This window comes from Phocoena sinus, chromosome 14, assembly GCF_008692025.1.
Source record: "Phocoena sinus isolate mPhoSin1 chromosome 14, mPhoSin1.pri, whole genome shotgun sequence".
Lineage (NCBI taxonomy): Eukaryota > Metazoa > Chordata > Mammalia > Artiodactyla > Phocoenidae > Phocoena > Phocoena sinus.
In genome coordinates, this window is record NC_045776.1 from 81,908,209 (window position 1) to 81,935,721 (window position 27,513).

General features: G+C 45.2%; 1 protein-coding gene across 6 annotated transcripts in view; it reads left to right on the forward strand.

Moving 5' to 3' along the window:
* Nucleotides 1–398: 398 nt before the first annotated feature.
* TMEM120B (transmembrane protein 120B) overlaps nucleotides 399–27,513 on the forward strand; it is a 46,352-nt gene continuing 19,237 nt past the window's right edge. For 4 of the 6 annotated variants that reach the window (XM_032653933.1, XM_032653929.1, XM_032653932.1 and 1 more), the window contains exons 1-3: nucleotides 399–518; nucleotides 22,361–22,479; nucleotides 24,258–24,374. In XM_032653933.1, the coding sequence (XP_032509824.1) occupies nucleotides 411–518; nucleotides 22,361–22,479; nucleotides 24,258–24,374 (344 nt within the window). In that variant the 5' untranslated portion in view covers nucleotides 399–410. Of the gene's footprint in view, nucleotides 519–1,817; nucleotides 1,990–22,360; nucleotides 22,480–24,257; nucleotides 24,375–27,513 lie in introns of those variants that run through there. The other 2 variants (XM_032653930.1, XM_032653928.1) reach the window with 1 other exon arrangement.

Consider the following 27,513-nt stretch of genomic DNA (forward strand, 5'->3'; position numbering starts at 1 on the left):
AGGAGGAAAAGGGAGGTGGAAGGCAACAAGGTCGACTTCACAACATCTGACATCCAGTCAACAATAACAGGCTTGCAAAAAAATCCTGTTTCACCCTTTTTGATAGGTGTTGTTATGGGTTCAATTGTCTCCCAAAAAGATATGTTGAAGTCCCAACCCCCAGAGATGAGAATCATAAATCAAAGTTGGTCATTAACTAGCTGGGAATCTTGAGTAAGTCACGCTCTTTTTCACGCCTCACATAAGAACTGCAAATATTTCTCTGTGTGCTCTTGTGCATTTTCCCCATGCAGAGTTCTCAGAGGGGTCTATGAACCCCAGAAGTTGAGAACCTCTGCAGTAGATGATCTTTAATGTTTATTCCTTCAACAAATATTTATTGAGGGCCTACTGTGTGCTTTAGGGATCCAATGATGACCAAAACAGAGACAAGATCCCTAAGATCTCATGGAGATTATATTATATACCCATGGAGGGAAACATGCAACCAACATGGAGACAAACACTTCCATATAATGGTAAGTTGTATGAAGGAGATAAAGCAGGTGAAATGTGACTGGGAGGAGGCATGACCCGTTGGGTGTTCAGGAACAGTTTTTTTTAGAGATGTTGTTACAGGTTGAATTTTGTCCCACAGAAAGATATGTTGAAGTTCTAATACTCCCTCAGAATGTGACCTTATTTGGAACTAGGTTTTTGCAGATGTAATTAGTTAAACTGAGATGAGTTCATGTTGGAGTAGGGTGGGCCCTTAATCCAAGGAGACTGGTGTCCTTATAAGAGGAGAGAACACACAGAGACAAGCACGTAGGGAAAGAGGCCATGTAAAAACAGAGGCAGAGGTTGGAGGGGTGAAGCTGCAAGCCAAAGAATGCTGAAGGTTGACCACCACCACCATAAGCTATGAAGGTGCAAGAGAAGATTCTACTCAGAGTCTCAGAGAGAGTATGATCTTGCTGACTCCTTGATTTCTCACTTCTAGCCTCCAGAACTGTGAGAGAATACATTTCTGTTGTTCAAGCCACCCAGTTTGTGGTACTTAACCCAGTTTGTAATTCGGGCAGCCCTAGGAAACTAATACAGGTGTCGTTTGAACTAAGGCTAGAATGATGAGAAAAAGGCAACCATATGAAGATTTAGAGGGAAGAATATTCCATGCAAGGGTAGGAAGAAAAAACCAACAAAAACCGTGGCTGGAGAGTACTTATCGAGAGGGATGAGATAGGAGATGTGACTCGAAAACTAGGCAGGGATAGATCTTGCAGGACCACGCCCGGGAGGTGAGGGAATTTGGATTCAATTAGCATTGAGGTGGTTATGTCATTTGAGCGACAGAAACAGCTGTCAAGAGAGTCACCTAGAGTTTTAGAGGGCAGGATCTAGGACGTATTGGTTGAAGTAAATAATGACAATGTGAGATGACAGGGCCCTCTCTCCAGGCCGTCGTTGGCTTTGTCTCAGTTAAGGCAATGCTCCCTCCCCGCAATCTCCCTTCTACCTCCCGATCCCAGACACCCCCAATACACACAATTTAAGTAAAATAAGCTCTACAAATGCGGTTTGCGGACAAGTTCCCCACCCAAACTAGGGGAGAGAGATTCTGGAGGCGCAGAAGCATTCCCAAGGGGGGCAGCAGTAGACCCTACCAACTTATGCAAATCTACAGCAACCCTCCGGTAGGCGCCCTACGCGCGGGGGCGGAGCCGGGGCGGAGCGTGCGCATGCGCAGGGCCTGACTCCCGGCGAGGGGTGGGGCGGGCACCAGGGCCGGGGCTGTGACGTCAGGTGCGCGCGTGGCTCCCGCTGCGCAGAAACAGCTGGTGCTTCGGAAGGCGACCGGTGAGCGGACAGGCGTGGGCTGCTGGTGGCCGGCCGCGCCACGCTGCAGGAGCAACCGCCTCCGCCTCGCACCACTGCACCATGGCCGGCCAGCTGGAGCGTTGCGAGCGCGAGTGGCACGAGCTGGAGGGAGAATTTCAGGAACTGCAGGTAGGACCGGGCCACCTAGTCCTGAAACTCTGCTACCTGATGTGCAGGGTATTCCGCTTCCTGCTTGCCCAGCCCGGGCGGTGGGAACCATTAGGGCCCAGAGGTTGCCCCAGGCTAGGCCCTGGGGGCTGGTGGTCCGCGTGAGCCAGCCCCCTCCCATCTCCCAGTATTTCAGTTCTTCATCCCCTTTGGGCGCCGAGTCGAAGCTCCCCATTTCCCCCGCCCTCGCGCCGGCTCTTTGCTCCGCGCACCTCCTTCGCTGCAGAAAGTTGGTCTATGGCCTCTGAGGGGAAGTTCCAGGCGTGTCCATGTGAGGGAGGCCGGAGGGGACAGGTATGTTTGGGGACTCAAAGAGAAAGCCCAGCGCCCACGTCCTCAGGGGTCTCCCCTGACCCCGCCGCCGCCCTCCAGCTTTCGGCAGCTCCACTTGTCCTTTACTCTGGCGGGCCAGCCCTCTCCTCTGCAGCTCCATTTTGAGAGATGTGCTTGGGAGCCATTCACCTTGAACCCGTAGACTTTGCTTAGGGGTTAGAGACCCCTGTTCTCAGTCTTCGGGGCTCCTGTGTCTGTGACCGCCTCTCCGACGCTGCTGCAGGCCGAGTTTGGCGTTGTGGATGACATCTGTCACTTGTGACAGCTGGGCTGCCTCCTTTAGTGATAGAGGCTGCTCCCAGCCCTCACCCATTTGGCCCAGAGCCTTACACTGGGTGGGGTGAGGGCGGGTGTAAGAGGCCCCTTGAGAGAATGGCATTGCCGCTGCGCGGGCCTGGCAGGAGAAGTTGTTTCTGATAGGAGGTTCGCAGAGGCCTCAGCTATCTACCTTGGTGACTAAAGACGCCTCAGGAAACCTTAGGGTTGGCCAAGAGGCATGCCTGGATCATTTTTGGAGATGAGGCTGTTCCCTCCGCAGCTACCGGATTGTGTCTCTTTTCTCCAGAGTTGGGCTCTGTTTGCCTTAAATCACATGGAACACCCCAGCCTGCTCCTTCCTGTCCTCAGCTGGAGCAGTGACATTTTCTCTGTCCATGTAGGTCTTGTCTGCAGTTTGGTTGGCCTCTTACTGTGTCCAGAGGAGGGGAGGGGCGATTGGCAAGGATGTCTGTGATGGGTCTTTCTAGATATGATGTCGTAGGTCCAGATGAATAGAGAGAGGGTTGCTGGAGAGACTGAGCAGGAAGGTGGGTGCTTTTTTAGGCATGAGCACAGAGTGAGGTACCAGAACCAGAAGGGTACTTTTTCTTGGCCTGCCCAGCATGTGTGGGTTCGTGCCCTTTTCTTCAGGCCCAGGGCTTAGGGCCCACTCAGTTCCCAGGGGACCCTTCAGGCTCCACTGCCATCGAGAAGACTCAGCTATTTCTTAACGCTTTGTCCTGCTAGGCTCTCAGGTCATGTCCAGCTGTGGAGCCATGGAGGGTATTAGGGTGGGGAGTGCTTCAGAGCTATGCAATTAATGCACTTAACAGCAATTAGATAAAGGAGACTTTTGACTTGTTGTTATGTTCTTACTTAGTGTCTCTGGGGCTCAGGTGTGTGAGGGACAGAGAGGAATTGGGAATTAACCCTGGATTTTGTCCCCTGGTGCACAGCAAGGGCTGTAGAAGGGCTGACCAGGTGGAAACCGTGATGTCCCCTGCTCACGTCTTCGGCAGTGGGGGAACTGGACTGGAGTAGGTCTGACTTCTCACCACTCCCCCCAACCCCCATAATAAATGTAAGAGCTCTGAACTCCTGAGATGAAAGTCTCTGGAAATACGCGTATAATAAGTAGGGTATATATTGTCATTATGTATGTGTTGGGTGGACTTTCAGATATGAGACATTTGTTGGGGAACAGGGAGGTCACAACAGGTAGGCAGGTGGGCAAGGTTAACAATAGGAAGGGTCTTTTTTTTTTCACCAGAAAATCCCGGCCTATCTTAATTTGTCTATATCTGCCTCAGAATCTGGGATTTGTGGGTTTCATGTTCATATCTCTCTGATTCTGTCTTTCTTGGGATGATGTATAATATCTCTGTGTTTTACCTCTTCTTCCCTTTTTCCAGTGAAGGGAGGAAAGAGGAAATCTAATTTCAGATCCTAGAGGATTTGAAAGGTCTTTGGAATTCCTCCCCACCCCTAAAGAAGTCATAATCTCTGGGACTTTCCAGAGGAAAGGATCTGTTTTCTTTTGCCTGTGATTTGCATCTGCCAGGGCCTCTCTGGACTCGGGGGAAAGGTCGAGTCACCGTGAGGACTTTGGTTTTGCCTCGTTGCGGTTTCGGCCATGCCGGTGAATTGAGCATTAGTCTGAGACCAGTACGTGTTTGGCCCTGTGGCCTGTGGTGTGACCACAGAAGGTCACTTACAGTTGTGGTGGCAGGTGATTTAATGAGCATTTCCTGTCTTGCATCTCTGGAAACCTGACCTCGTCCCTCTCTACCCAGGAAGGAGGTGGCCCGAAGAAGCCTCTCCCCAACCCTGACCTCACAGAAATGCAGGGTAGGCCATTGTAAGATTTTTGGCTTTTGTTACCAATGAAACGGGCATCCCTCTGGCTGCTGTGTATAGAATAGACATGAGGCGGACAAGGTGGAAGTAGGAGGATAAGTATTATTTTATTAAAACCCTTAAAAAAAAAAACCCTGTGAAATAGACCCTGTTATACCCATCTTGCAGAGTGAAAAATGTACCCCAAATCACACGGCTTATGAGTACTGGATTCAGGATTCAAACCCAGGCTTTGAACATCAGAGTGTATACTCTTTTTTTTTTTTTTAATTTTTATTAGAGTACAGCTGATTTACAGTGTTGTGTTAGTTTCAGATGTACAGCAAAGTGAATCAGTTATACATATATCCACTCTTTTTTTTTTTTTTTTTTTTAGATTCCTCTCCCATATAGGCTGTTACGGAGTATTGAGTAGAGTTCCCTGTGCTATACAGCAGGTTCTTATTAGTTATCTGTTTTATATATAGTAGTGTGTATATGTCAGTCCCAATCTCCCAACTTATCCCTCCCCCCACATCCCCTGGTAACCATAAGTTTGTTTTCTATATCCGTGACAGGGTCTGTATACTCTTAACTACTACCCAAGGCAGGTCTGTGCCCCGGGTACTCTTTTGTTTCTCTCCCATCTTGCATTGCCTTCTGGGCCTCTTTCCCTAGAAGTGGGTTGTGTGGAAAGAACTCCAGACAGGGAGTCAGGATTCCTAGGTTCAGGCCTGAACTCTGCCACTGCCTAGCATCTGACCTTTACCAAGCCGCCTCTCTGAGCTTTTCTTTATCTAGAAAACAAAGGCTGACAATAATAGCAGCAATGATAAGAGCTGACTGTATGATACATGGATTATTCCATTTAATCTAAACGACAGCCTGGCTTTACAGATGAGAGTGAGGCTAAGAGATGTTAAGTAACTTGAAACTCGAGGAGCCAGAATTTGAACCCAGGCCTGCCGTATCCATCAGATACTTTTTGGGTTCCTAACACAGTGGGCTCCAACAGTATCCTGAGACCCTTGGCTCTAGAAGGAAGCTTTTGGACTTGTGGGGACTCATTTCATTTGTACGGTGCTTTAACATGATGTGTTAGTAAGGATTCTTAGTGGTAAGTGGCAGAAACCCAGTTGAACCAGCTTTAAGCCAAAAAACAAACAAAAATGTTTTATTGGCTCATGTAGTGGGAAGTCCAGTGGGAAATGGCTTCAGGCAAGGCTGGATCCAGGTGCTTCAGTGATGTCTGTGTGTGTGAGTGTGTGTATGTTTCCTCTATGTCAACTTTATTCTCAACAGTCTCTCCCATGTTGTGGCAAAGATGAGCATTGGCAGCCTCAGGCTGATATCTACCAGTTCAGCAAACCTCAGAAACAGAGCATCTTCTCTCCTGTAATTCTGGCAGGAGTCCCAGGGCTAACTCTCATTGGCCCAACTTGGGTCATGTGATTATCCCTTACTTAACCAGACCCTGTGGCACTAATTGGCTGGGTCTTGGTTAACATGTCTCCCCTGGAGCCCAGGACTGGGTAAGTGCTGTTCAAACCACATGAAATAAGAGTGGTGGAGGGGTGGTCCCACGAAGGAAAATCAAAATACTGGTAGTAAAAAAAAAAAAACAGAGAAGGATGCCGGACAGGTATCTTTTTAGGAGTGATAGAAACAGTCTATATCTGTGCCTCACAAACTGTGTTAAGGTACCTCCAAGGAGCTGCAGCAAGCTCACAGGGGCACTATGGGATAATTTAAATTTTCAAGGGAAACAAAATATCTGTCATTAAAAAGAATGTTTCACACATCTTTTTTTTTTTTTTTTGCGGTATGTGGGCCTCTCACTGTTGTGGCTTCTCCCGTTGTGGAGCGCAGGCTCAGCGGCCATGGCTTACGGGCCTAGCCGCTCCGCGGCACGTGGGATCTTCCCGGACCAGGGCACGAACCCGTGTCCCCTGCATCGGCAGGCGGACTCTCAACCACTGCACCACCAGGGAAGCCCCACACGTTTTTTTAATGATGTCATATCTTTGTAAAGTTGGGTTTTGGGGGCTGATTAAAATCAAATACTATGTGAAAATCAATTTAGAACAAGAAATGAGGATGACAGTGTCCAATCTGTTCCCAAGGTTTGAGATTTTGTGCAGAGCCCGACAGGCACACACATCCGTAAATAATTTTGGTTACTTCTGAATGAAATAAAAATACTTTTGTCAATTTCTGTGTATTCTTTTTTTCCCAAGAGGCTGCTAAGTTGGTAGGACATAAATACTTTTCAATTATTTGGCTTAAGGACTCTGTGAAAAGTTTACTGAGACGCTAAGGGTGTGGTGAACCAACAAAGTTTGGGAACCTTTGTTTTATGTCCTGATTGTGGTGGTGGTTACACAACTATATGTATTTGCCAAAATTCATTATGTATACCTGAAAATTGGTGAATTCGTATGTAAATTCTACCTGTAAAGCTGCTTTTAAAAAACCAGTACATGCCTGTTAACATATATCTCATCCCCTAGCTCTTCCACAACTGAGGAAACTTAAGAAGTGGCAGACTCTGGACATGAAGGCAGTCTGACTCTCAAGCCTAATCACTTAACCATTATGTTATTCTGTCTTCCAAATGCCTGACGTGCATGCTGATGCCCTCACTTACTGCTCCTATAACAGACATTACTAATCGATCCTGGCGCATGACTCAGAATCTTTCCCAGTATAGAATTGATACAGTTTAGGTGAAGTCAACTTGCCATCTTTGGTAGTGTTTCCATGGCATACTGAGTCTTAGTTCAGTATATTCAGCATTCAGAAATCTTTATTTGATGTTGATTCCTTGGAAGGAGAACTATATACATGCAGTCTCTTGAAAACTTAGCACCAGCCACACCTGTAAGTGACCACATTTTAGTGGTGGCCATGGCTCTGTTGCAGTCTGCTGGGTTGCCCACCAACTTGCAATGTTCCTAGACCAGGGCCCTGTCTGAAAATGGCATATGATTCCATTGCTGGCAATTCTTTCTTTCTTTCTTTTTTTAAATTTTTTGGCCGCACTGCGTGGCTTGCAGGTTCTTAGTTCCCCGACCAGGGATAGAACCCTTGCCCCCTGTAGGGTTCGGACTCCTAAGTGTGGACTCCTAACCACTGGACCACCAGGGAATTCTTGATTACCGGCAGTTCTTGCAATAAGCGTTGACTCAAGAGTTGTGACTCAGCCAAGTTGTGTTGAAAGGGCATCTCTAGATGTTTCACAGCTGTGCTGGCACCTGGACTCATTAACCTCATCTTCCCAGTGGGGCAGAGTTTGGGGCCTCAGAGGACAGAAGAGGCGGCAGATCTCCAAATCTTCCAGCAGAAATTCAATTGTTTGTGTCTCCCATACATGCTATAAAAGGATGGTAATCAGACATGTAGGAAAGGAGCTATGGGTATCTCAGCTTACAGAGCCAATGTTAGTGTCTGTCTCTCTCTGATCTATTCTACATTTTTATAAGTAATATATATCCACATAGTTAAAAACTCAAATAGGAGATATGTATAAGAATTCTGTAACAGCTGAAAACTGGAAACCTAACTGTCCATCAGAATGGATAATTCCACTGAACATCCATAGAGTGTGGTATGAAGATCAGATGAATAAACTAGAGCTATATGTATCAACATGGATAAATATTTTAAAAAGAAAAGCAACATTGGGAGGAGATGTGGGGATATATGTATATGCATAGCTGACTCACTTTGTTATAAAGCAGAAACTAACACACTCTTGTAAAGCAATTATACTCCAATAAAGATGTTAAAAAAAAACCCCACCAAAACCTCAAAAAAAAAAAAAAAACCCAGCAACTTTGCGTGAAAAGTTGCCAAGGGGTATGTATAGTATGACATGTATAATAAAGTTAAAAGCATTCAAAACAGCACTATGTTTTGCTTACTGATACATGTCTATGTAGTACAAATATAAAGACTTGCAAGGGAGTGATATGGGCCAGATTCAGTATAGTGGAGATTTGGGCAGGGCCCTGGCAGGAAGCAAATGACTCTTCCAAATGGGTGTCACTGAAAAAAGTCTAAGGAAGGGACTATTTACAGAGGTGTGGCAGTTTAAAGACGAGGTCCCTGGAACTGGAACCAGTCCTCATCCTAAAGGGGCAGAGGGAAGGGGCGGTCACCAGAGCTTGTTGCAGGCAAAGGGGAGCTGCAGGACAGGAGCTGCAGTGGTCGAAAGCTGTAGCAAAGCAGGGAGGAGGCAGGAGGAACCAATACCCCAGCCTCTCTCTCCTCCCGCTCTCCAGTCTTCTGTCCTGGCATCCCATTGGCTAGGTAGGAGGCAGGGCAAGGGAGCCTGGGAGATGCAGTCCATAGAGGTCAACCTCCCAGGGCACAGAGAAAGACAGAATTGATCTGGGGTGGGCGTGGGGGTGGACATAACCAGCATAGAGGTTCCCCTCATTGGGGGCAGCAGATGGGAATACCACGTAGAAAGAGTACATAGGGCCTTTCAACTCTTTGTGCCCTATTATTTCTTAAACTGAGGGTGAGAATATGGGTATTAATGTTATATTTGTTTTCTATTATATGATTTTCTGTCTTTTTCAATATGTCTGAAATATTTCATAATAAAATGAGCAGAAGACCAAAAAGTAACCTAACAGTACCAAAAGGCTTATTAAAAAAAATAGGCTCGGGCTTCCCTGGTGGCACAGTGGTTAAGAATCTGCCTGCCAATGCACGGGACAAGGGTTCAAGCCCTGGTCCGGGAAGATCCCACATGCTGCAGAATAACTAAGCCCATGCGCCACAACTACTGAGCCTGCGTTCTAGAGCCCACGAGCCACAACTACTGAGCCCATGTGCCACAACTACTGGAGCCCGCACGCCTAGAGCCCGTGCTCTGCAACAAGAGAAGCCACCGCCTGCGCACTGCAACAAAGAGTAGCCCCTGCTAGCTGCAACTAGAGAAAGCCCGTGCACGGCAACAAAGACCCAATGCAGCCAAAAATAAATAAATAAATTTATTTTAAAAATAGTCTCAGTCATTTATGTGGTTATGACCATGCAAATATCATTTACTGAAGAATTGAGTAGTGTATGATGCTTGTGTTTTCTCTTGGAGAAAGAGAAATTTTTTTTTAATTAATTTTTTTTTGGCTGCATTGGGTCTTTGTTGCTGTGCGCAGGCTTTCTCTAGTTGCAGCGAGCGGGAGCTACTCTTTATTGTGGTTCATGGACTTCCCTTTGTTGCAGAGCAGGGGCTCTAGGTGTGTGGACTTCTGTAGTTGTGGCACGTGGGCTCAGTAGTTGTGGCTCGAGGGCTCTAGAGCGCAGGCTTAGTAGTTGTGGGGCACGGGCTTAGTTGCTCTGCAGCACGTGGCATCTTCCCAGGCCAGGGCTCGAAACCATGTCCCCTGCATTGGCAGAAAGATTCTTAACCACTGTGCCACCAGGGAAGTCCAGCATTTGATTCTTTGCTGACAATATTTACCTTATAACTATACTCTTTCCTCCTGCCTCCAAAGCTCCATCTTTAGGTATTTTATCAAGTGTGTCTCTTTTTTTTTAAATAGATCTTTATTAGAGTATAATTGCTTCACAATACTGTGTTAGTTTCTGTTGTATGACAAAGTGAATCAGCCATATGCATACATATATCCCCATATCCCCTCCTTCTTGAACCTCCCTCCCATCCTCCCTATTCCACCCCTCTAGGTCATCGCAAAGCACTGAGCTGATCTCCCTGTGATATGCAGCTGCTTCCCACTAGCTATCTGTTTTGCATTTGGTAGTGTACATATGTCCATGCTACTCTGTCACTTCGTCCCAGCTTACCCGTCCACCTCCCTGTGTCCTCAAGTCCATTCTCTATATCTGCGTTTTTATTCCTGTCCTGCCTCTAGTTTCTTCAGAACCTTTTTTTTTTTTAGATTCCATATATATGTGTTAGCATATGGTATTTGTTTTTCTCTTTCTGACTTCACTCTGTATGACAGACTTTATATCCATCCACCTCACTACAAATAACTCAATTTTGTTTCTTTTTATGGCTAGTAATATTCCGTTGTATATATGTGCCACATCTTCTTTATCCATTCATCTGTCGATGGACACTTAGGTTGCTTCCATGTCCTGGCGATTGTAAATAGAGCTTCAGTGAATATTGTGGCACATGACTTTTTTTTTTTTTTTTGCGGTACACGGGCCTCTCACTGTTGTGGCCTCTCCCGTTGCGGAGCACAGGCTCCGGACGCGCAGGCTCAGCGGCCATGGCTCACGGGCCCAGCCGCTCCGCGGCATGTGGGATCTTCCCGGACCGGGGCACAAACCCGTGTCCCCTGCATCGGCCCACATGACTCTTTTTGAATTATGGTTTTCTCAGGGTATATGCCCAATAATGGGATTGCTGGGTCATATGATAGTTCTATTTTTAGTTTTTTAAGAGAAATGCAAATCAAAACTACAGTGAGGTATCACCTCACGCCAGTCAGAATGGCCATTATCAAAAAATCTAGAAACAATAAATGCTGGAGAGGATGTGCTGGAAAGGGAACCCTCCTGCACTGTTGGTGGGAGGGTAAATTGATACAGCCACTATGGAGAACAGTATGGAGGTTCCTTAAGTGTGTCTGTTTTCTTTGCTTCGTCTTGAACTAGATAGTTGGGGGGTTGGGACTTGCTTCGGGCAGCAGAGTAGAGTCCTTTCTTCCATAGCTGCGTGTCTGCTTTGGTGCCCCCAGCACTCTGGGTTATTTTTGGAGGTAGCAGCTTGAAGTGGGAGTCAATCACGTTTAATAAGCTGGTACTCCTTGCACTGTGTGCAGAGACCCAACTCCCAGTTTTCAGTGAGTGTCTCCCTTGCTCCAATACACTGCTGCCTAGTTTAGAAATAAAAATAGTGGTTTGGCATTCTGGCATTTTCTTTGAAAGTTAAACATATACTTACCATATGACCCAACAATTCCATTCCTAGGTATCTATCCAAGAGAAAGGAAAATAGGTATCTACACAAAGGCTTGTACATGAATGTTCATGGCAGCATTATTCATAGTACCCAAAAAGTGGAAATAACCCAAATGTCTAACAGCTGGTAGATGAATGAACAAAATGTGATGTAAGTGCTGAGTAGTAATAAAAATTGATACATACTACAACATAAATACACCTCAAAAACAGTATGCTACGTGAAAGAAGCCAGACGCAAAGCCACATGTTGGTAGGATTCCATTTATATGAAGTATCCAGAAAAGACAACTCTATAGGGACAGAAGGTGGATTAGTGGTTGCCAGGAGCTGGGAGGAGGGAAGAGTGGGGAGCGAGTGCTCATAGACACTGGAGATCTTGCTGGATAATGGAATGTTTTAAAACTGGATGTGGTGATAGTTGCATAACTTGGTAAATGTATAAAAATCACTGAATTGTACACTTAAAATGAGAATTTTATGACATGTAAATTATACTTCAATAAAGTTGTTAAAAAATGATGGTTTAGGGGCTTCCCTGGTGGCGCAGAGGTTGAGAGTTCACCTCCCGATGCAGGGGACACGGGTTCGTGCCTCGGTCTGGGAAGATCCCACATGCCGCGGAGCGGCTGGGCCCGTGAGCCATGGCCGCTGAGCCTGTGCGTCCGGAGCCTGTGCTCCGCAACGGGAGAGGCCACAACAGTGAGAGGCCCGCGTACCGCAAAAAATAAAACTAAAAATAAATGACAGTGACCAGGACAAGAGCTTGGTAATAAAGAGTCCAAGATTTATGGCTTCTCTTCTTACTTACCTGGTGTGGTTAACTTTGCCCAGATGGAAAGCTCTGTTCTGTGGCATGTTAATAGATTCTGACACTTGCCTCTTAAAAAGCCAAGCAGAATAAAATGGCATTTGTTTGCTAACATTAATAGGGAAGTCAAAGGTGTACCGCCTTCAGATATAAGCTGATCCAGGGGCTTAAATGAAACTCAGCCTTTGTTTGCCTCTCCATCCTGTTTTCCTCTCAGCTGGGTTCATTCCCAGGCAAGGCAGCCCCATTAGCCCTGGGCTTATATCCTGCTACCTTGAGAACTAGGGGAAAAATAGTTTCTTTTTTTTTTTTTTTTTTCTATCAGTTCTGATAAAAGCCCCACCACTGAGGTTCATTGGTTTTGAATGCTCGTCCCTGAGTCAGCCAGCCTGGTCAGGAAGCTGATATTCTGATTGGCCAGGCCTGGGTCATTTGCCCTGGAACCTGGGGTAAACCTGCTCCTAGCCAGATCTCATGGACTGAGTGTTGGGGAGGGATGGATCTCCAAAGAAACCATAGGGACATTAACCAGAAAGGGAACAGCTGCTGAGCTGGCAAAAACAACAGAAAGCTTCCATCTGGCGACTAGTTGCATTCAAGGACACAGGGCTGACTGGATGAAAGGCAGGATTGGATTGCCTCAGTGTGGCTCATCCTCCTGTTCCTGGAAAAAACATCTCAAAGCACAAGTCCAACTGAGGGTCTGTGGGGACTTCCCTGGTGGCGCAGCGGTTAAGAATCTGCCTGCCAATGCAGGGGACACGGGTTCCAGCCCTGGTCCGGGAAGATCCCACATGCCGTGGAGCAACTAAGCCCGTGCGCCACAACTAGTGAGCCTGCGCTCTAGAGCCTGCAAGCCACAACTGCAGAGCCCAAGAGCCACAAGTACTGAAGCCCGCGTGCCTAGAGCCCGTGCTGCACAATGAGAAGCCCGCGCACCGCAGCGAAGAGTAGCCTCCGCTCGCCACAACTAGAGGAAGCCTGCGCGCAGCAATGAAGACCCAACGCAGCCAAAAAAAAAAAGAGACAGCTGTTGTAAAATGGTACAGCCTCTCTGGAAAACGGTATGGCAGTTCCTTGAAAAAGTTAAACATGGATTACCTTATGATCCAGAAATTCTACTTCTGATTATATACTCAAAAGAATTTAAAGGAGGGACTCGAACAAATATTTATCCACCCGTGTTCATAGTAACATTATTCACAATATCCAAAAGATGGAAGCAACCCAGGTGTTCATCAACAGATGAGTGGATAAAATGTGGTATATACATACTGCAGGATATCGTTCAGCCTTAAAAAGGAAGGAAATTCTGCTACATGCTGTAATTTGGATGGACCTTGAAGCCATTATGATATGTCTAAATAAGTCAGGCACAAAAAGTATAAATACTGTATGATTCAACTTATACCTAGAGGAGTCAAATTCATAGAACTAGAAAGTAGAGTGGTGGTTGCCAGGGGCTGGGGGGGGAACAGGAAATTGAATTATTGTGTGACAGGTTTGGAGTTGCAGTTGCAATGATGAAAAAGTTCTGGAGATGGATGGTGGTAATGGTTACTCAGTGATGTGAACATATTAGATGCCACTGAGTTGTACACATAAAATGGTTAAGATGGTAAATTTTATGTGTATTTTGTTACAAGTAGAAAATTTTTTTAAAATTTAATGATTAATGTGGTAAATTTTATGTTATATATTTTTGCCACAGTTGAAAAAAGACTAAGAGACAGCAGGTCTGGAAAAAATTTAGAATCCAAGAAATGAGTTGATCATCATTCCTGCTGCTTGTGGGACTGGCATGAGGTAGAATCAGCAGAGACTGGGCGTGGGCAAGGGGTGCCCTGGGAATGGAGAGCGTGTCACACTAAGGGCCTTGTTTCCAGCCCCCCAGACCCCACGTTGTCCTCAAGACTGGCAAATCCTGAGCCTGGAGCCGAGGGCAGGGTGGACTGGACGTGTGGTCTCCACTATCAGATCTCCCTTGGGAAGTGGCTCTAGCCAATGGCAGAGAGAGAGACGGAGAACTCTTAGGGATCAGGAATGATTGTATGTGCCAAGGGACAAAATTATGGGAAGGACCATGGACTTCCTATCCCGACTCAGTCTGATGCCTTAAGGTTGGGCAGAAAATATCACCAGTGAAGCATCGGAAAAGTGCCCTTAAGAAAGTCAGTGGGGGGAATTCCCTGGCAGTGCAGTGGTTGGGACTCTGTGCTCTCACTGCAGAGGGCACAGGTTCGGTCCCTGGTCAGGGAACTAGGATCCCGTAGGCCGTGCAGGGTGGCCAAAAAAAAAAAAAGTCAGTGGGGATAGCAGTGAGTGTTGCTTGATGAGGTGTGGAGGACAGCTGTCATATGCTGTGGGTGGGAGTGTAAATTGTCACAGTCACTTTGCAGGCAATTTGCCAAGATCTGTTGAAACTAAAATCAAGCCTGTACCCTATGACCCAGCAATTCCACTTCTCTTCCCCAGAGACGCTTGCACATTTCCCCAGAGAGACAGTGCAAGGATATTATTCAGTGCTGCATTGTCTGTTATAGTCAGAGACTGGAAACAACCTAAACACCCAGTGATAGGAAAATGGCTAAATAAACTGTTGTATGTCCACAGCATGAAGTACTGCACAGGTCTAAAAAAAATGCTATATATTCTTATGTGGGTAGATCTGTAAGACATATTGTTGAGTGAGAAAAGAAAGTTGTGAAATCATATCTGTATTCTGATACTGTTAATATATTTTAAAAAAATCAGAAGTATGTGCTTTAGGGTATAAGCTATGCTGCTGTAGCAAAGGGATATCCTAATAAAAGGGTTTAAATGAGGTAGCTTCTTTCTTTCTCACATAACAGTTCAGAGCGGGACGTGGTCCAGGGTGAGTGGTGTTCCAGTTATCTGTTGCTGCATAAGCAACAGTTATCGCAGTTTGCTCACAGAGTCTGTGGGTCAGGAGTTCAGGCAGGGCATGGTGGGGATGGCTTGACGGTGCTCCATGCGGTCAGCGGCCTTAGCTGGGAAGACGTGAATGGCTGGGAGTAACTCACATGGCTGGGGCTGGAATCATCTGGAGGTTTCTTGACCCTCATGTCTGGAACCTGAGCTGGAATAACAAGGTTTGTCTTAGTTGGGGCTATTGATCAGACTGCCTCCATGTGACTTCTCTATGTGGTTAGGGTTTCCATGCAGCATGGTGGCCCCAGGGTAGTTGAACATTTTGTTCCAAGAGCTTGTGTTCCAGCGAATAAGGCGGAAGCTACGTGGCCTTCCGTGACTTTTTCTCAGAAATTGTATAGTGTCACTTCTGCCATTTAAAAAAAATTGAGGTATAGTTGACTTAACAGTACTATATGTTTCAGGTGTACAATATAGTGGTTCACAACTTTCTTTAAAATAAATTTATTTATTTGGTTACGTTGGGTCTTCCTTGCCGTGCACAGGCTTTCTCTAGTTGCGGTGAGTGTTGGCTACTCTTTGTTGTGGTGCGTGGGCTTCTCATTGCAGTGACTTCTCTTGTGGTGGAGCACGGGCTCCAGGCGCATGGGCTTCAGTAGTTGTAGCTCGCGGGCTCTAGAGCGCAGGCTCAGTAGTTGTGGTGCACGGGCTTAGTTGCTCCACGGCATGTGGGATCTTGCCGGGCCAGGGCTCGAACCTGTGTCCCCTGCATTGGCAGGCGGATTCTTAACCACTGTGCCACCAGGGAAGTCCCCATGCCTCTTTTTGAATTATGGTTTTCTGAGGGTATATGCGCAGTAGTGGGATTGCTGGGTCATATGGTAGTTCTGTTTTTAGTTTAGTTTTTTTTTTTTTGCGGTACGCGGGCCTCTCACTGTTGTGGCCTCTCCCGTTGTGGAGCACTGGCTCCGGAAGCGCAGGCTCAGCGGCCATGGCTCACGGACCCAGCTGCTCCGCAGCATGTGGGATCCTCCCGGACTGGGGCACGAACCCGTGTCCCGTGCATTGGCAGGTGGACTCTCAACCACTGCGCCACCAGGGAAGTCCCTGTTTTTAGTTTTTTAAGCCACCTCCATACTGTTCTCCATAGTGGCTGTATCAATTTACATTCCCACCAGCAGTGCAAGAGGGTTCCCTTTTCTCCACACCCTCTCCAGCATTTGTTTGTAGATTTTTTGATGATGGCCATTCTGACTGGTGTGATGGCCATTCTGACTGGTGATACCTCATTGTGGTTTTGATTTGCATTTCTCTAATGATTAGTGATGTTGAGATCCTTTTATGTGTTTTTTGGCAATCTGTATTTCTTCTTTGGAGAAATGTCTATTTAGGTCTTCTGCCCATTTCTGGATTGGGTTCGTTTATTTGATATTGAGCTGCATGAGCTGCTTGTATATTTGTAGATTAATCCTTTGTCAGTTGCTTCATTTGCAAATATTTTCTCCCGTTCTGAGGGTTGTCTTTTTGTCTTGTTTATGGTTTCCTTTGCTGTGCAAAAGCTTTTAAGTTTCATTAGGTCTCATTTGTTTATTTTTGGTTTTATTTCCGTTTCTTTAGGAGGTGGGTCAAAAAGGATCTTGCTGTGATTTATGTCATAGAGTGTTCTGCCTATGTTTTCCTCTAAGAGTTTTATAGTGTCTGGCCTTACATTTAGGTCTTTAATCTATTTTGAGTTTATTTTTGTGTATGGTGTTAGGGAGTGTTCTAATTTCATTCTTTTACATGTAGCTCTCCAGTTTTCCCAGCACCACTTATTGAAGAGGCTGTCTTTTCTCCATTGTATATTCTTGCCTCCTTTATCAAAGATAAGGTGACCATATGTGCGTGGGTTTATCTCTGGGCTTTCTCTCCTGTTCCATTGATATATATTTCTGTTTTTGTGGCAGGCGGATTCTTAACCACTGAGCCACCAGGGAAGTGCCTAGTGTTTCACAATTTTTAAAGGTTATATTTCACTTATGCTTATGATAAAATGTTGGCTGTATTCCCTGTGTTGTACGGTATATCCTTTTTTTTTTAACATCTCTATTGGAGTATAATTGCTTTACAGTGGTGTGTCAGTTTTTGCTTTATAACTAAGTGAATCAGCTATACATATACATATATCCCCATATCTCCTCCCTTTTGCATCTCCCTCCCACCGTCCCTATCCCACCGTCTAGGTGGTCACAAAGCACCAAGCTGATCTCCCTGTGCTATGTGGCTGCTTCTCACTAGCTATCTATTTTACATTTGGTAGTACATATACGTCCATGCCACTCTCTCACTTCGTCCCAGCTTACCCTTCCCCCTCCCTGTGTCCTCAAGTCCATTCTCTACTAGAATATATCCTTGTAACTTATTTATTTTATGCATAGCAGTTTGTACCTCTTAATCCCCTACTCCTATCATGCCCGTCTCCTGCTTCTCTCTTCCCACTGGTAACCACTAGTGTGTTCTCTGTATCTGTGAGTCTGTTCTTGTTATATTCACTAGTTTGTTTTTTTTAAGATTCCACGTATAAATGATATCATACCATGTTTGTCTTTCTCTGTCTCACTTATTTCACTAAGCATAATACCCTCCAAGTCCATCCATGTTGTTGAAAATGGCAAAATTTCATTCTTTGTTATGGCTGGGTAGTATTCCACTGTATATATATATACACCACATCTTTATCCATTTATCTGTTGACGGACATTTAGGTTGCCTCCATATCTTGGTTATTGTAAATAATGCTGCTGTGCCTATATCTTTTTTAATTAGTGTTTTCATTTTCTTCAGATATATACCCAGGAGTGGAATTGCTGGATCTTATGGTAGTTCTATTTTTAGTTTTTTGAGGAACCTCCATACTGTTTCCACAGTGGCTGCACCAATTTATATTCCCACCAACAGTGCACAGGGGTTCTCTTTTCTCCACATCCTCGCCAACATTTGTTAATTGTGGTCTTTTTTGATGACAGCCATTCTGAGAGGTGTGAGATGATATCTCCCTGTGGTTTTGATTTGCGTTTATTTGATGATTAGCAGTGTTGAGCACCTTTTCATGTGCCTGTTGGCTATCTGTATGGCTTCTTTGGAAAAATGTCTATTCAGATCTTCTGCCCATTTTTTAATCAGTTTGTTTGCTTTTTGGGTAATTTCGACATATTTTATTGGTCAAATCAGCCATAAGCCTACTTTTAATGAGAGGAAACAGAGAACCCACTTCTCTATGTGAGGAGTGCTAAAGGCTTGGTGGTCTTGTTGTAAAACAATCACAGGTGGGAAGCCCTGTCACATGAGGTCACCCGGGATCCAGGTTCGTTTGGCTGAGGAGGGCACAGTGGGCTTTGTCATTTGTATTATGTGGCTTCCATCTCTGGTTTCAAGGTAACTGGATCCATTGTTGCCATATGCCAGCCAGGGAAAGAGAGAGTGGAGGGCAAGCCATTCCTTATAAAAATGTGGTTCAATTATTCTTGGCAGAAAATGTTGGCTTGACATGTGAAAACTGAATAGCTAGAAATGGCAGGTGTAATGGTTAAAAAAAAAATGTGGTTCAGAACTTACATCACTTCTGCTTGCAACCCAGTGGCTAACTCTTGGTCATATTTCTACACCTAGCTGCAAGGGAGGCTGGGAAATGTCTGTAGCTGGACAGCCATGTGCCTGGCTACCACTCAGTAGGGTCCTGTTATTAAAAGGATGCAAAGGAGAATAAGTATTAGGGGCAATTAGTTTTTGCAACAGTGTATATTTTTCATATATATGTATACATAGTTAAGTGTGTGTATATAGAAATAGGTCTATGTGGAATATAGAAATACATAGATACCTACAGTCTGGAAGAATACATAGAAAAAGATCTAGAAGAAACTGGTAACAGTGGTTACTTCTGGAGAAGTGGGAGAAGACAGGATAGGGGTATATTCAAAGCCGACTCTAGCCGTAGCTGCAGTGTTTTAATTTTTAACGAGGATGATGTCTTCATGTTTACTTGTGAAATTAAATACTAATTTAAACTGAAGGCCTGGTAAACATCGGGCTGCCGATGTTTCAGTCTTGGTCTTCTCGTGCTGTGGTGGGACCCAACACCAAAGAGTGCCAGGAGGTGGCATGGCCCAGCTGGCATTGCTGGGGACTCAGTCCAAAGACCCCACATTCTCAAAGGCTGCTTAGTTGGGGGGGTCTCTCTGCCCCCATCCTCCTTGTCCAGTTCTGGAGGGTTTCCTTTGTTACCAGCAGATATTGGTTGAACATTGAGGACTGTTTTGGCACTGAAGCCTCTCTCTGTACAGATTACTTATTAATTACAGGTAGAAAGCTGGTCACTGTACAGTGGAGAAGACAGGTGGACACCACCTCTCCCAAGCAATCAAAGTTAACATCACAGACACCACGTCCCTCCTGATGGGAGACACTGAGGGCCCAGCGTCACTTTACTGGCATTTCTGTCCCAGGTGCATTACTAAAATTCAATCATGAGGAAATATCAGACAAATCAAGGTGGAGAGACATTCTCCAGAACAACTGGACCGAACTCTTTAAAAATGCCGATGTCACAAGACAGAAGTTGAGAAGCTGGTCTAGACTAAAGGAGACCAAAGTGATATGAATAGTAATATAGGGCATCAAACTGAATCGGGTCCAGGTCTGGGGGGAAATTGCCATCAAGAGATAGTTAGCATCCAAATTTGAATTTGGATGGTATTGGAGGTGACAGTATTGTATTGTATCGAAGTTATATTTTCTGTATTTGATAACTGAATGTATAAGAGAATGTCATGTCCTTAGGAAATATGCACTAAAGTATTTAGGAGTAAAGAAGCCTGTTGTCTGCAACTAACTTCCAAATGGTTTAGAACAGGAGTAGACAAACTCTTTTGGCAAGAAGGTCAGGTAGTGAGGATTCTGGGCTTTGCGGGCCATGTGGTCTCTGTCACACTACTCTTGCTCTGCAGCTGTGATGTCACAGACAATATATAAATGAATGGGCAGGACCATGCTCCAGTGAAGTTTATTTATGGATACCAAAGTTTCAATTTCATGTACTTTTCATGTGTCATGAAGTATTCTTCTTTTGATCTTTTCCAACCAGGCAAAAATTATTTCTAGCTTACTGCCCATACAAAATCAGGTGGCCAGATTTGGCCGGTGGGCTGTAGTTTACTGATGCCTGATATAGAAAAAGAATACACCCAACACACATAAACGCACACACATACACACACACGGGAATAAAGCAAATATGTCATAATGCTAACAGTTGGTGAATCTGGGCGAAAGGTATAGGGGAGCTCTTTGTACTCTTACAATTCTTTTGGAAGTTTGAGATTATTTATTTTATTTGAAAATTTTTGGCCACGTTGCGCGGCTTGTGGAATCTTAGTTCTCTGACCAGGGATCGAACCCAGGCCCCCTGAAGTGGAAGCACCGTGTCCTAACCACTGGACTGCCAGGGAATTTCCTGGAAGTTTGAGATTATTTAAAAATTAAAAGTTAAATTAAAAAAGAGACACAATTTTCCTCTCTTGGGGCCCGGGAAGGAGTGAGGAAACTGTATAAGTCCAGGGGACTGAGCCCTCTCTTCTGGGGGCCAAGGGGGTCTCGCTCACAGCATTCTTCCATGTGGCTCCGAATTGCTATCTGTTCACTTCTGGGCCTTCACTTTTTCCTTATTTTCTGGTTTAACCTTCATATCTAGGAACCTGCTTGACAGACATGAGAGTTTAGGCTGTGGCCTCCCTGTCTGACCGTCCTCTTTTTCTCTGTCTCTCTGCTAATACAGTTCTCCACCACCCAAGCAAACAGCCACTTTAAATATGTTCATTGCATTATTGTTTTTAATTTTATGGTCCCCATCCCCCATATTGTTTTCTCCAAATTGTTGGTATTTGTCTTAGATTATCAAACTCTAGAAGAAACTGGTCGTTTCCCTGCATATGGCATTATTTGGGGGGAGGTGTGCTGTGGCAGCAATGTCGAGAAATTACTGTGTTCCATTCTCCCTGCATTGGGGTGAAGTCTCTTGTATTTCCTCTGGCCTTATGGCCCTGAATGGTTATTTCCAGGAATCTCATCCAGGAATGAGATGTTGAGTGTATTGGAGTGACTGTGCCTGGGGTAGGGAGGGCTGGCTTTAAGGGAAGAGGTGTGTCCTTTTCTTAGTTGACTTAGCAAGAGCTCTCTTCATTGCCAGGATCAAAAACCCAACTCAAACTGGACTAACTGGAAAGAAATTTATTAATTCATGTAACTAAGAGTATTAGATAGCATTACATTCAGACTTGGTTAGATCCAGGGGCTGAAATGGTGCTATGAGGTGCTATGAGGACATGCTGTGAGGATGTCTCAATTCTGTTTTCCGTTTGGCTTCATTCTTAAGCAGGCTCTCTCCACTCAGCAGCCCCAGGTGTACCTTCTACCAGATTAGCAAACCCAGGAGAAAGAAGGCATCACTAAACCAATACTTCTAGGTAAAAGTCCCAGGGCTGACTCTCATTGGCTCAGTTTGAGTCATGTATCCACCTCTGAACCAATCAGTTGCCAGGGGATTGGAGGATACTGATTGGCCAGGCCTGGATCACATGACCACCCTTGGCATGGGAACTGTTAGCTCTACTCAAACCATCTGGATTAAAACTTGACAAGAGGTGGCTGACCTCTCAAAGGCATATTTGGTTGCTGTTCCCATCAGGAAGGATGGAACCTGCACAGCAAAAAACAGTAGTTCCTTATTACAGAAATGCTGAGCTGCCTTCCCCAAATCCAGTCCCAATTTTATAAGCCACATCTTTGATAGGTGTAGTTGTATCATCTTTTTTTTCCTCTCTCTTTTTAAAAAATTAATTTTATTGGAGTATGGTGGCTTTACAATGTTGCATTAGCCTGCACTGCCCCACAAAATGAATCAGCCATACACATACAGATATCCCCTCCCTTTTGGACTTCCCTCCCATTTAGGTTACCACAGTGTAGTAGGTAGAGTTCCCTGTGCTCTACAGTATGTTCCCATCAGTTGTCTATTTTATACATAGTATCAATAATGTATAAGTGTCTATCCCAGTCTCCCAGTTCCTCCCACCCCACCCCTTTCTCCTTTGGTATCCATAGTTGTATCATCTTAACTGTGAAACTGTGATTGCTGTAGTCACATCCCCAGACACAAGCAAACTGAAAAATGACCCCATTATGTCCTCCTGCACACGCTACCTGGGCTGCTCCGTCCCTTAGGATACTCACAGGATCTACAGGCAGAAGCTGGAGGAGCTGACCGCACTCCAGACTTCGTGCAGCAGCTCCATCAGCAAGCAGAAGACACGACTGAAGGACCTGAAGCGCATGCTCCAGAGGTAGGCTGGCTGCAACTCAAAGGCTCCCCTGAATCCCAACTCAAAACTAGGCTGGCTTGAGCAGAGAATGGAAATTTTAATGGAAAAAACCAGGAGTGGCTTCAGGCATCACTGGATCCAGGGGTCAAAGGGTGTTTTTAGGAATCTGTTTCTTTCCTCTAAATCCTGCCTTCCTCTAGGTTGGCTTTACTTTGGCTGAGATGGTCACTGAGATGGCCACCAACAGTGCCAGGCTTTTATCCTCCAGCCTTTCTTCCTACTGGCTCAGCCACACCAGCAGAAGTTCTGGGCATGATCCCCATTGGCTGGAATTGGTCACATACCAGTCTGCAAACCAGTCATTGAGACTCTGGTTGGACAAGACTCGGTCATATGTTCACTTTATGGACCTGGGGGATGGGACAGCCCTACTTGAACCATACGGGATGGGGCGAGGATGAGGCATAGTTCCCCAGAGGAAAGGTGTTCTAATAAGTCCTACTGGGCAGGTAAATAGCAAGTATCCTTCTCACGGGTGTGGGAGCTCACTCCTCACCGGGCTCTCTGGTGGAGGGGGTGAGAAGTCTGGCATCCCTGGTGGGGATATGCTTGAGCTCATGACTTAGTTCAGTTCCTGAGGCCAGGATCACCTGTTCACTTCCTAATCCCGTGTCTTCATGGCTTGAGAAGTGCTCTCACCCCCTGCAGGTGAAGGCGTCCGCTGGATACTGTGACCCCCCTAGGGAGGCAGGAAAACATGCTCTGAGTGGCTCGTCCCAGGTCACTTAGCTGGGCCTCCATTCCAGAGTTTGTGACAATTCTGGAATCCTGGTCAAGTCTTCCTTTCCCTGGTGGACAATTTTTGGGATGGTTACTGATTATACCCCTATCCTTGACTGACCATTTTGGAAATGGAGGCCCATTAGTCATGGTGTAGAGTGTGGATGGTTCCATGTAATGACATCACCACCCTTGGAAAAACACATCTTACTGATGACAGGACTCAAGAGTCTTTCATCTGTCTAGGGTTTTTCAGTTGTGGCACTATTGATAATTCTTTGCTGTTGGGGGCTGTCCTGTGCATTGTCAGATGTTTAGCAGCATCCCTGGCTTCTACCCACTAGATGCCAGTAGAACCCTCTACCCCTGTCTTGACAACCAAAATGTTCCCAGACAGTGTCTTCATGGTTTGGGAAGTGCTCTCATCCCAGGTTTCCCCAGTTGAGAACCACTGAGTTAGAAGGTTGACCCGTGAGTTATGTTCTTACACCAAGGACCCCTGCTATTCTGAGAGTGTCTATGACTTGTTTTTCTGGTTTTGAGATTAAGTGTCACCAAAGAATAACAGTCAGACCTTGGTTGGTTGACTGATTATACTTTCAAAGCATCCTTCCTGTCTGTACTCTTAGTAATCTTCAGGTTGTTCCTGTAGAGTAGCCTGGAAAGTAGTACTGCCAGTAGATATCCATTGAACTTGTACTTTGTGTCCGGTATTCTAAATGCTTAACATTGCACTTATTCACTTTATTCTCACATTGATATTGTCTGTAAGGTAAGACTGATGGGATGTATCCCTGTGTTTGAGGTATGGAAAATAAGGCAGAGAGGTTGAAGGACATTCCCAAGGTCACAAGACTAGCAGGGAGTCAGCATCAAACGCAGAGAATACAGGTGGAGGACTGAGGTTGTGAGAAGCATTGCGATGGCAAGATGGGAGGGCGGTACCCAGAGTTTCCAGATTCTTCCTGCAGTCTGTGTAACGCCCCTGCTTCTCTTTACGCCCACACCTCTGACCACAGGTACAAGCGCCACGCCAGTCGGAAGGAGGCAGAGCTCATTCAGCAGTTGGGCGCCAACGTCAAGGAGCGGCAGAATGTCTTCTTTGACATGGAGGCCTACCTGCCCAAGAAGAACGGGTAGGAGCTGGGGACCTACTCCCCAAGCCCCAGCGCTGCGGGCAGATGCCCCGGCCTGGAGCACCTGGTCTGTGTGACTCCTGCCTCCCTGTTGGGGCTTGAGTTGAAGGTGAAAAGGAGGGAACAAGGGCAGGAAAGAGAAGGAGCCTTCCTTACACATCTCTCCATGGACCCAGGAGGGGACCTCAGCCCCTCCCGTGTGGTAGTGACATTCCTGGAAGGGCTTTTTCAAGGAACAAGATGAAAGATCTGGTTCCCAGGATCTGCCACATGCCTGATGCCACCTGGGGTCCAGAGGAAGGGTGTTCTCTCTTAAGAGAACAAACATTTATGGAGAGCCTGCTGTATGCCTTGCATCATGCTGGGGGCTCTCCTGATGTCACTCACTTCATCCTCAACAACCTGGTGAGTCAGGTCCAGGAATCTGCATTCTGCAAGGTTCAGAGAAGAGACATTAGGGAGTATCTTGCCCGGGTGGCTCAGACCGGGTTTGGCTGAGCCAGGATGTGAACACTAGACATTCTGACTCTAGAGCTTGTGTTCTTTCCATCTTCCTCCTTCAGAGAAGTCCCATCTCCTTCCTCAAGTGACATCACCGCCACCCTGTTCCAGAGAGAGATCCTTACAATATTGTATCATGACTTGACGTGGGCAGCTAAAAGTACGTCCTGGGAAGCACCCTGACTTTTTTCCTGGTTTGGCCTAGCCCTAAGTCAGAGCCTTCTACCAGAGCCCTTCCTCTTGTCTTCTTTTTTGCTGTATTTGGTTAAAAACTCTAGGCTTTGGGTGGCGATAGCTTTCTACAGAATGAAACAGCATAACCTTCTTTTAGAGTGTGGCTCAGATCCACTTTCCCAGCTCCAATCTCCCTAGTCCTCTGTGCATGTTACATTAGTCAGGAGTCCTTGGACTGTAAATGACAGAAAACCCGACTCAGAGTTGCTTAATTAAAAATAGGGGATTTATTGGCTCTTGTAACTGTAAAGTCCAGGTGTATCTATAGGTATGGCTGGATCCTGCTGCTCAAATGATACTGTTAGGCTGTGTCCCTCATTTAGCTTTCCTTTTACTCTCTTTTCCAGCATATGAGTTTTATTCTTAGGCAGGCTTTCTCTACAAGCTAGCCCCAGCAGCTCTGGGTTTGCATCCTACCCACTTAGCAAATCCAGTAGAGAATGCCTCTTTGTTCTTTAGTAGTTCTGGGAAACGTCCTGTTACTGATTCTTATTGGCCTAGATTGTGTCACATGATTGTTATTGACCCAATCAGGAAGTTGCACCACCTTGGCTGAACCTGGGTCATGTGCCTTACCCTAGAGCCTAGGGGAAAAGTGATTCTCTGAAGGGAAATTGTACTGCCCTTCTAGGAAGTGGGGACTATATGCTAGGTGGGAAAAATGGATCGTCTTTTCACACCTCTGCTCCAGGTACACCAGACTTGGAAATGCCCCTAGAATTTGCTCATAGCTAGAAAGAAGGCTCTCCTGTTCCCTTTTCTCCTCTCAAACTTCTACTCATCCTTCAAAACCCAGTTCACATGTTACCACCTCAGTGAAGCCTTTCCAAACCCCTCTCTCTCCCTCTGTGAAATTAACCCTTCTTCCCCTGAGATCTCATAACCCTTTATTTGCACCTTTATTAATGTGTTAGAGTACAGGCTATTGTAACAGAAGCCTAATGGCACAATGGCTCAAACATGTGTGGTTTTTGTCTCTTACACACAACAGTCCAGAGGTGAGTGGACTCCTGAAGGCCAAGAGTGGTGGGCTCCCAAGGTCACCTAGGGACTCAGAGTCCTTTTCCAACTTACTACTTCACCCCTGCTTGGGGAGTTGTCCTCAGCTACATGGCCAAAGCTGGCTCACACCATCTCATTTTCAGGAAACAGGGAAGAGTCAGGCAGCAGAGGGCAAGCAGATCCCTTTTTACAAAAATGTTTGCCATTTCCCACTGAAGCCAAACACATACATACCATACGACCCAGAAATTCCACTCCTGTGTGTGTGTGTGTGTGTGTGTGTGTGTGTGTGTGTGTGTGTGTGTGTATGGTGGAAATGAGTGCTGAATGTTCACAGCGAGAAAGCTAGAACACAAAAGGCCACATATTGCATGAGTCCATTTATACGAAATGTCCAGGATAGACAGATCCATACAGATGCAATGTAGATTAGTGGTTGCCAGGGGCTGGGGGGAGTGGGAAATGTGCTGATAGCGGGTATGGGCTTTCTTTTGGGGGTGATGAAAATGTTCTGGGATTAGGTGATGCTGATGGTTGCACAACATTATAAATATATCAGAAACCATTAAATTGTATAATTTATTTTTAATTAAAAATTTTTTATGAGCTCACTTTATTATTTATTCTTTTTTTTTTTTTTTTAGTTCCAGGTACACATAGTGAGTTGATATTTCTGTACATTACAAAATGATTACCACTAAGTTGTATACTTTATTTAAAAAAATTTTTTTAATATTTATTTTATTCAACAAGTTTCATGAGCATCTACTTTGTGCCCAGCACCATTCTATGTACAGTGGATAAAGCTCCGAATAAGTCAAAGTTTCTGCGCTTTCAAAGCTTACATTCTAGAAGGGAGTGGGGGATGAAAATATATATGTACATACACACATATGTACATAATATAATCATAATTTTTTTTTATTGCAGTATAGTTGATTTACAATGTTGTGTTAGTTTCTGGTGTACAGCAAAGTGATTCATTTATATACACACACATTTGTATATTCTTTCTCATATTCTTTTCCATTATAGTTTATTACAAGATATTGAATATAGTTCCCTGTGCTATACAGTAGGGCCTTATTGTTTATCTATTTTATATACAGTAGTTTGTATCTGCTAATCCCAAACTCCTAATTTATTCCTCTCCCACCCCTTCCCCTTTGGTAACCATAAGTTTGTTTTCTATGTCTGTGAGTCTGTTTCTGTTTTGTAAATAAGTTCATTTGTATCATATTTTAGTTTCCACATATAAGTGATATCATATGATATTTGTCTTTCTCTGTCTGACTTACTTCACTTAGTATGATAATCTCTAGGTCCTTCCATGTTGCTGCCAATGACATTTCATTTTTTTGACTGAGTAGTATTCCATTGTTCATATATATATATATATATA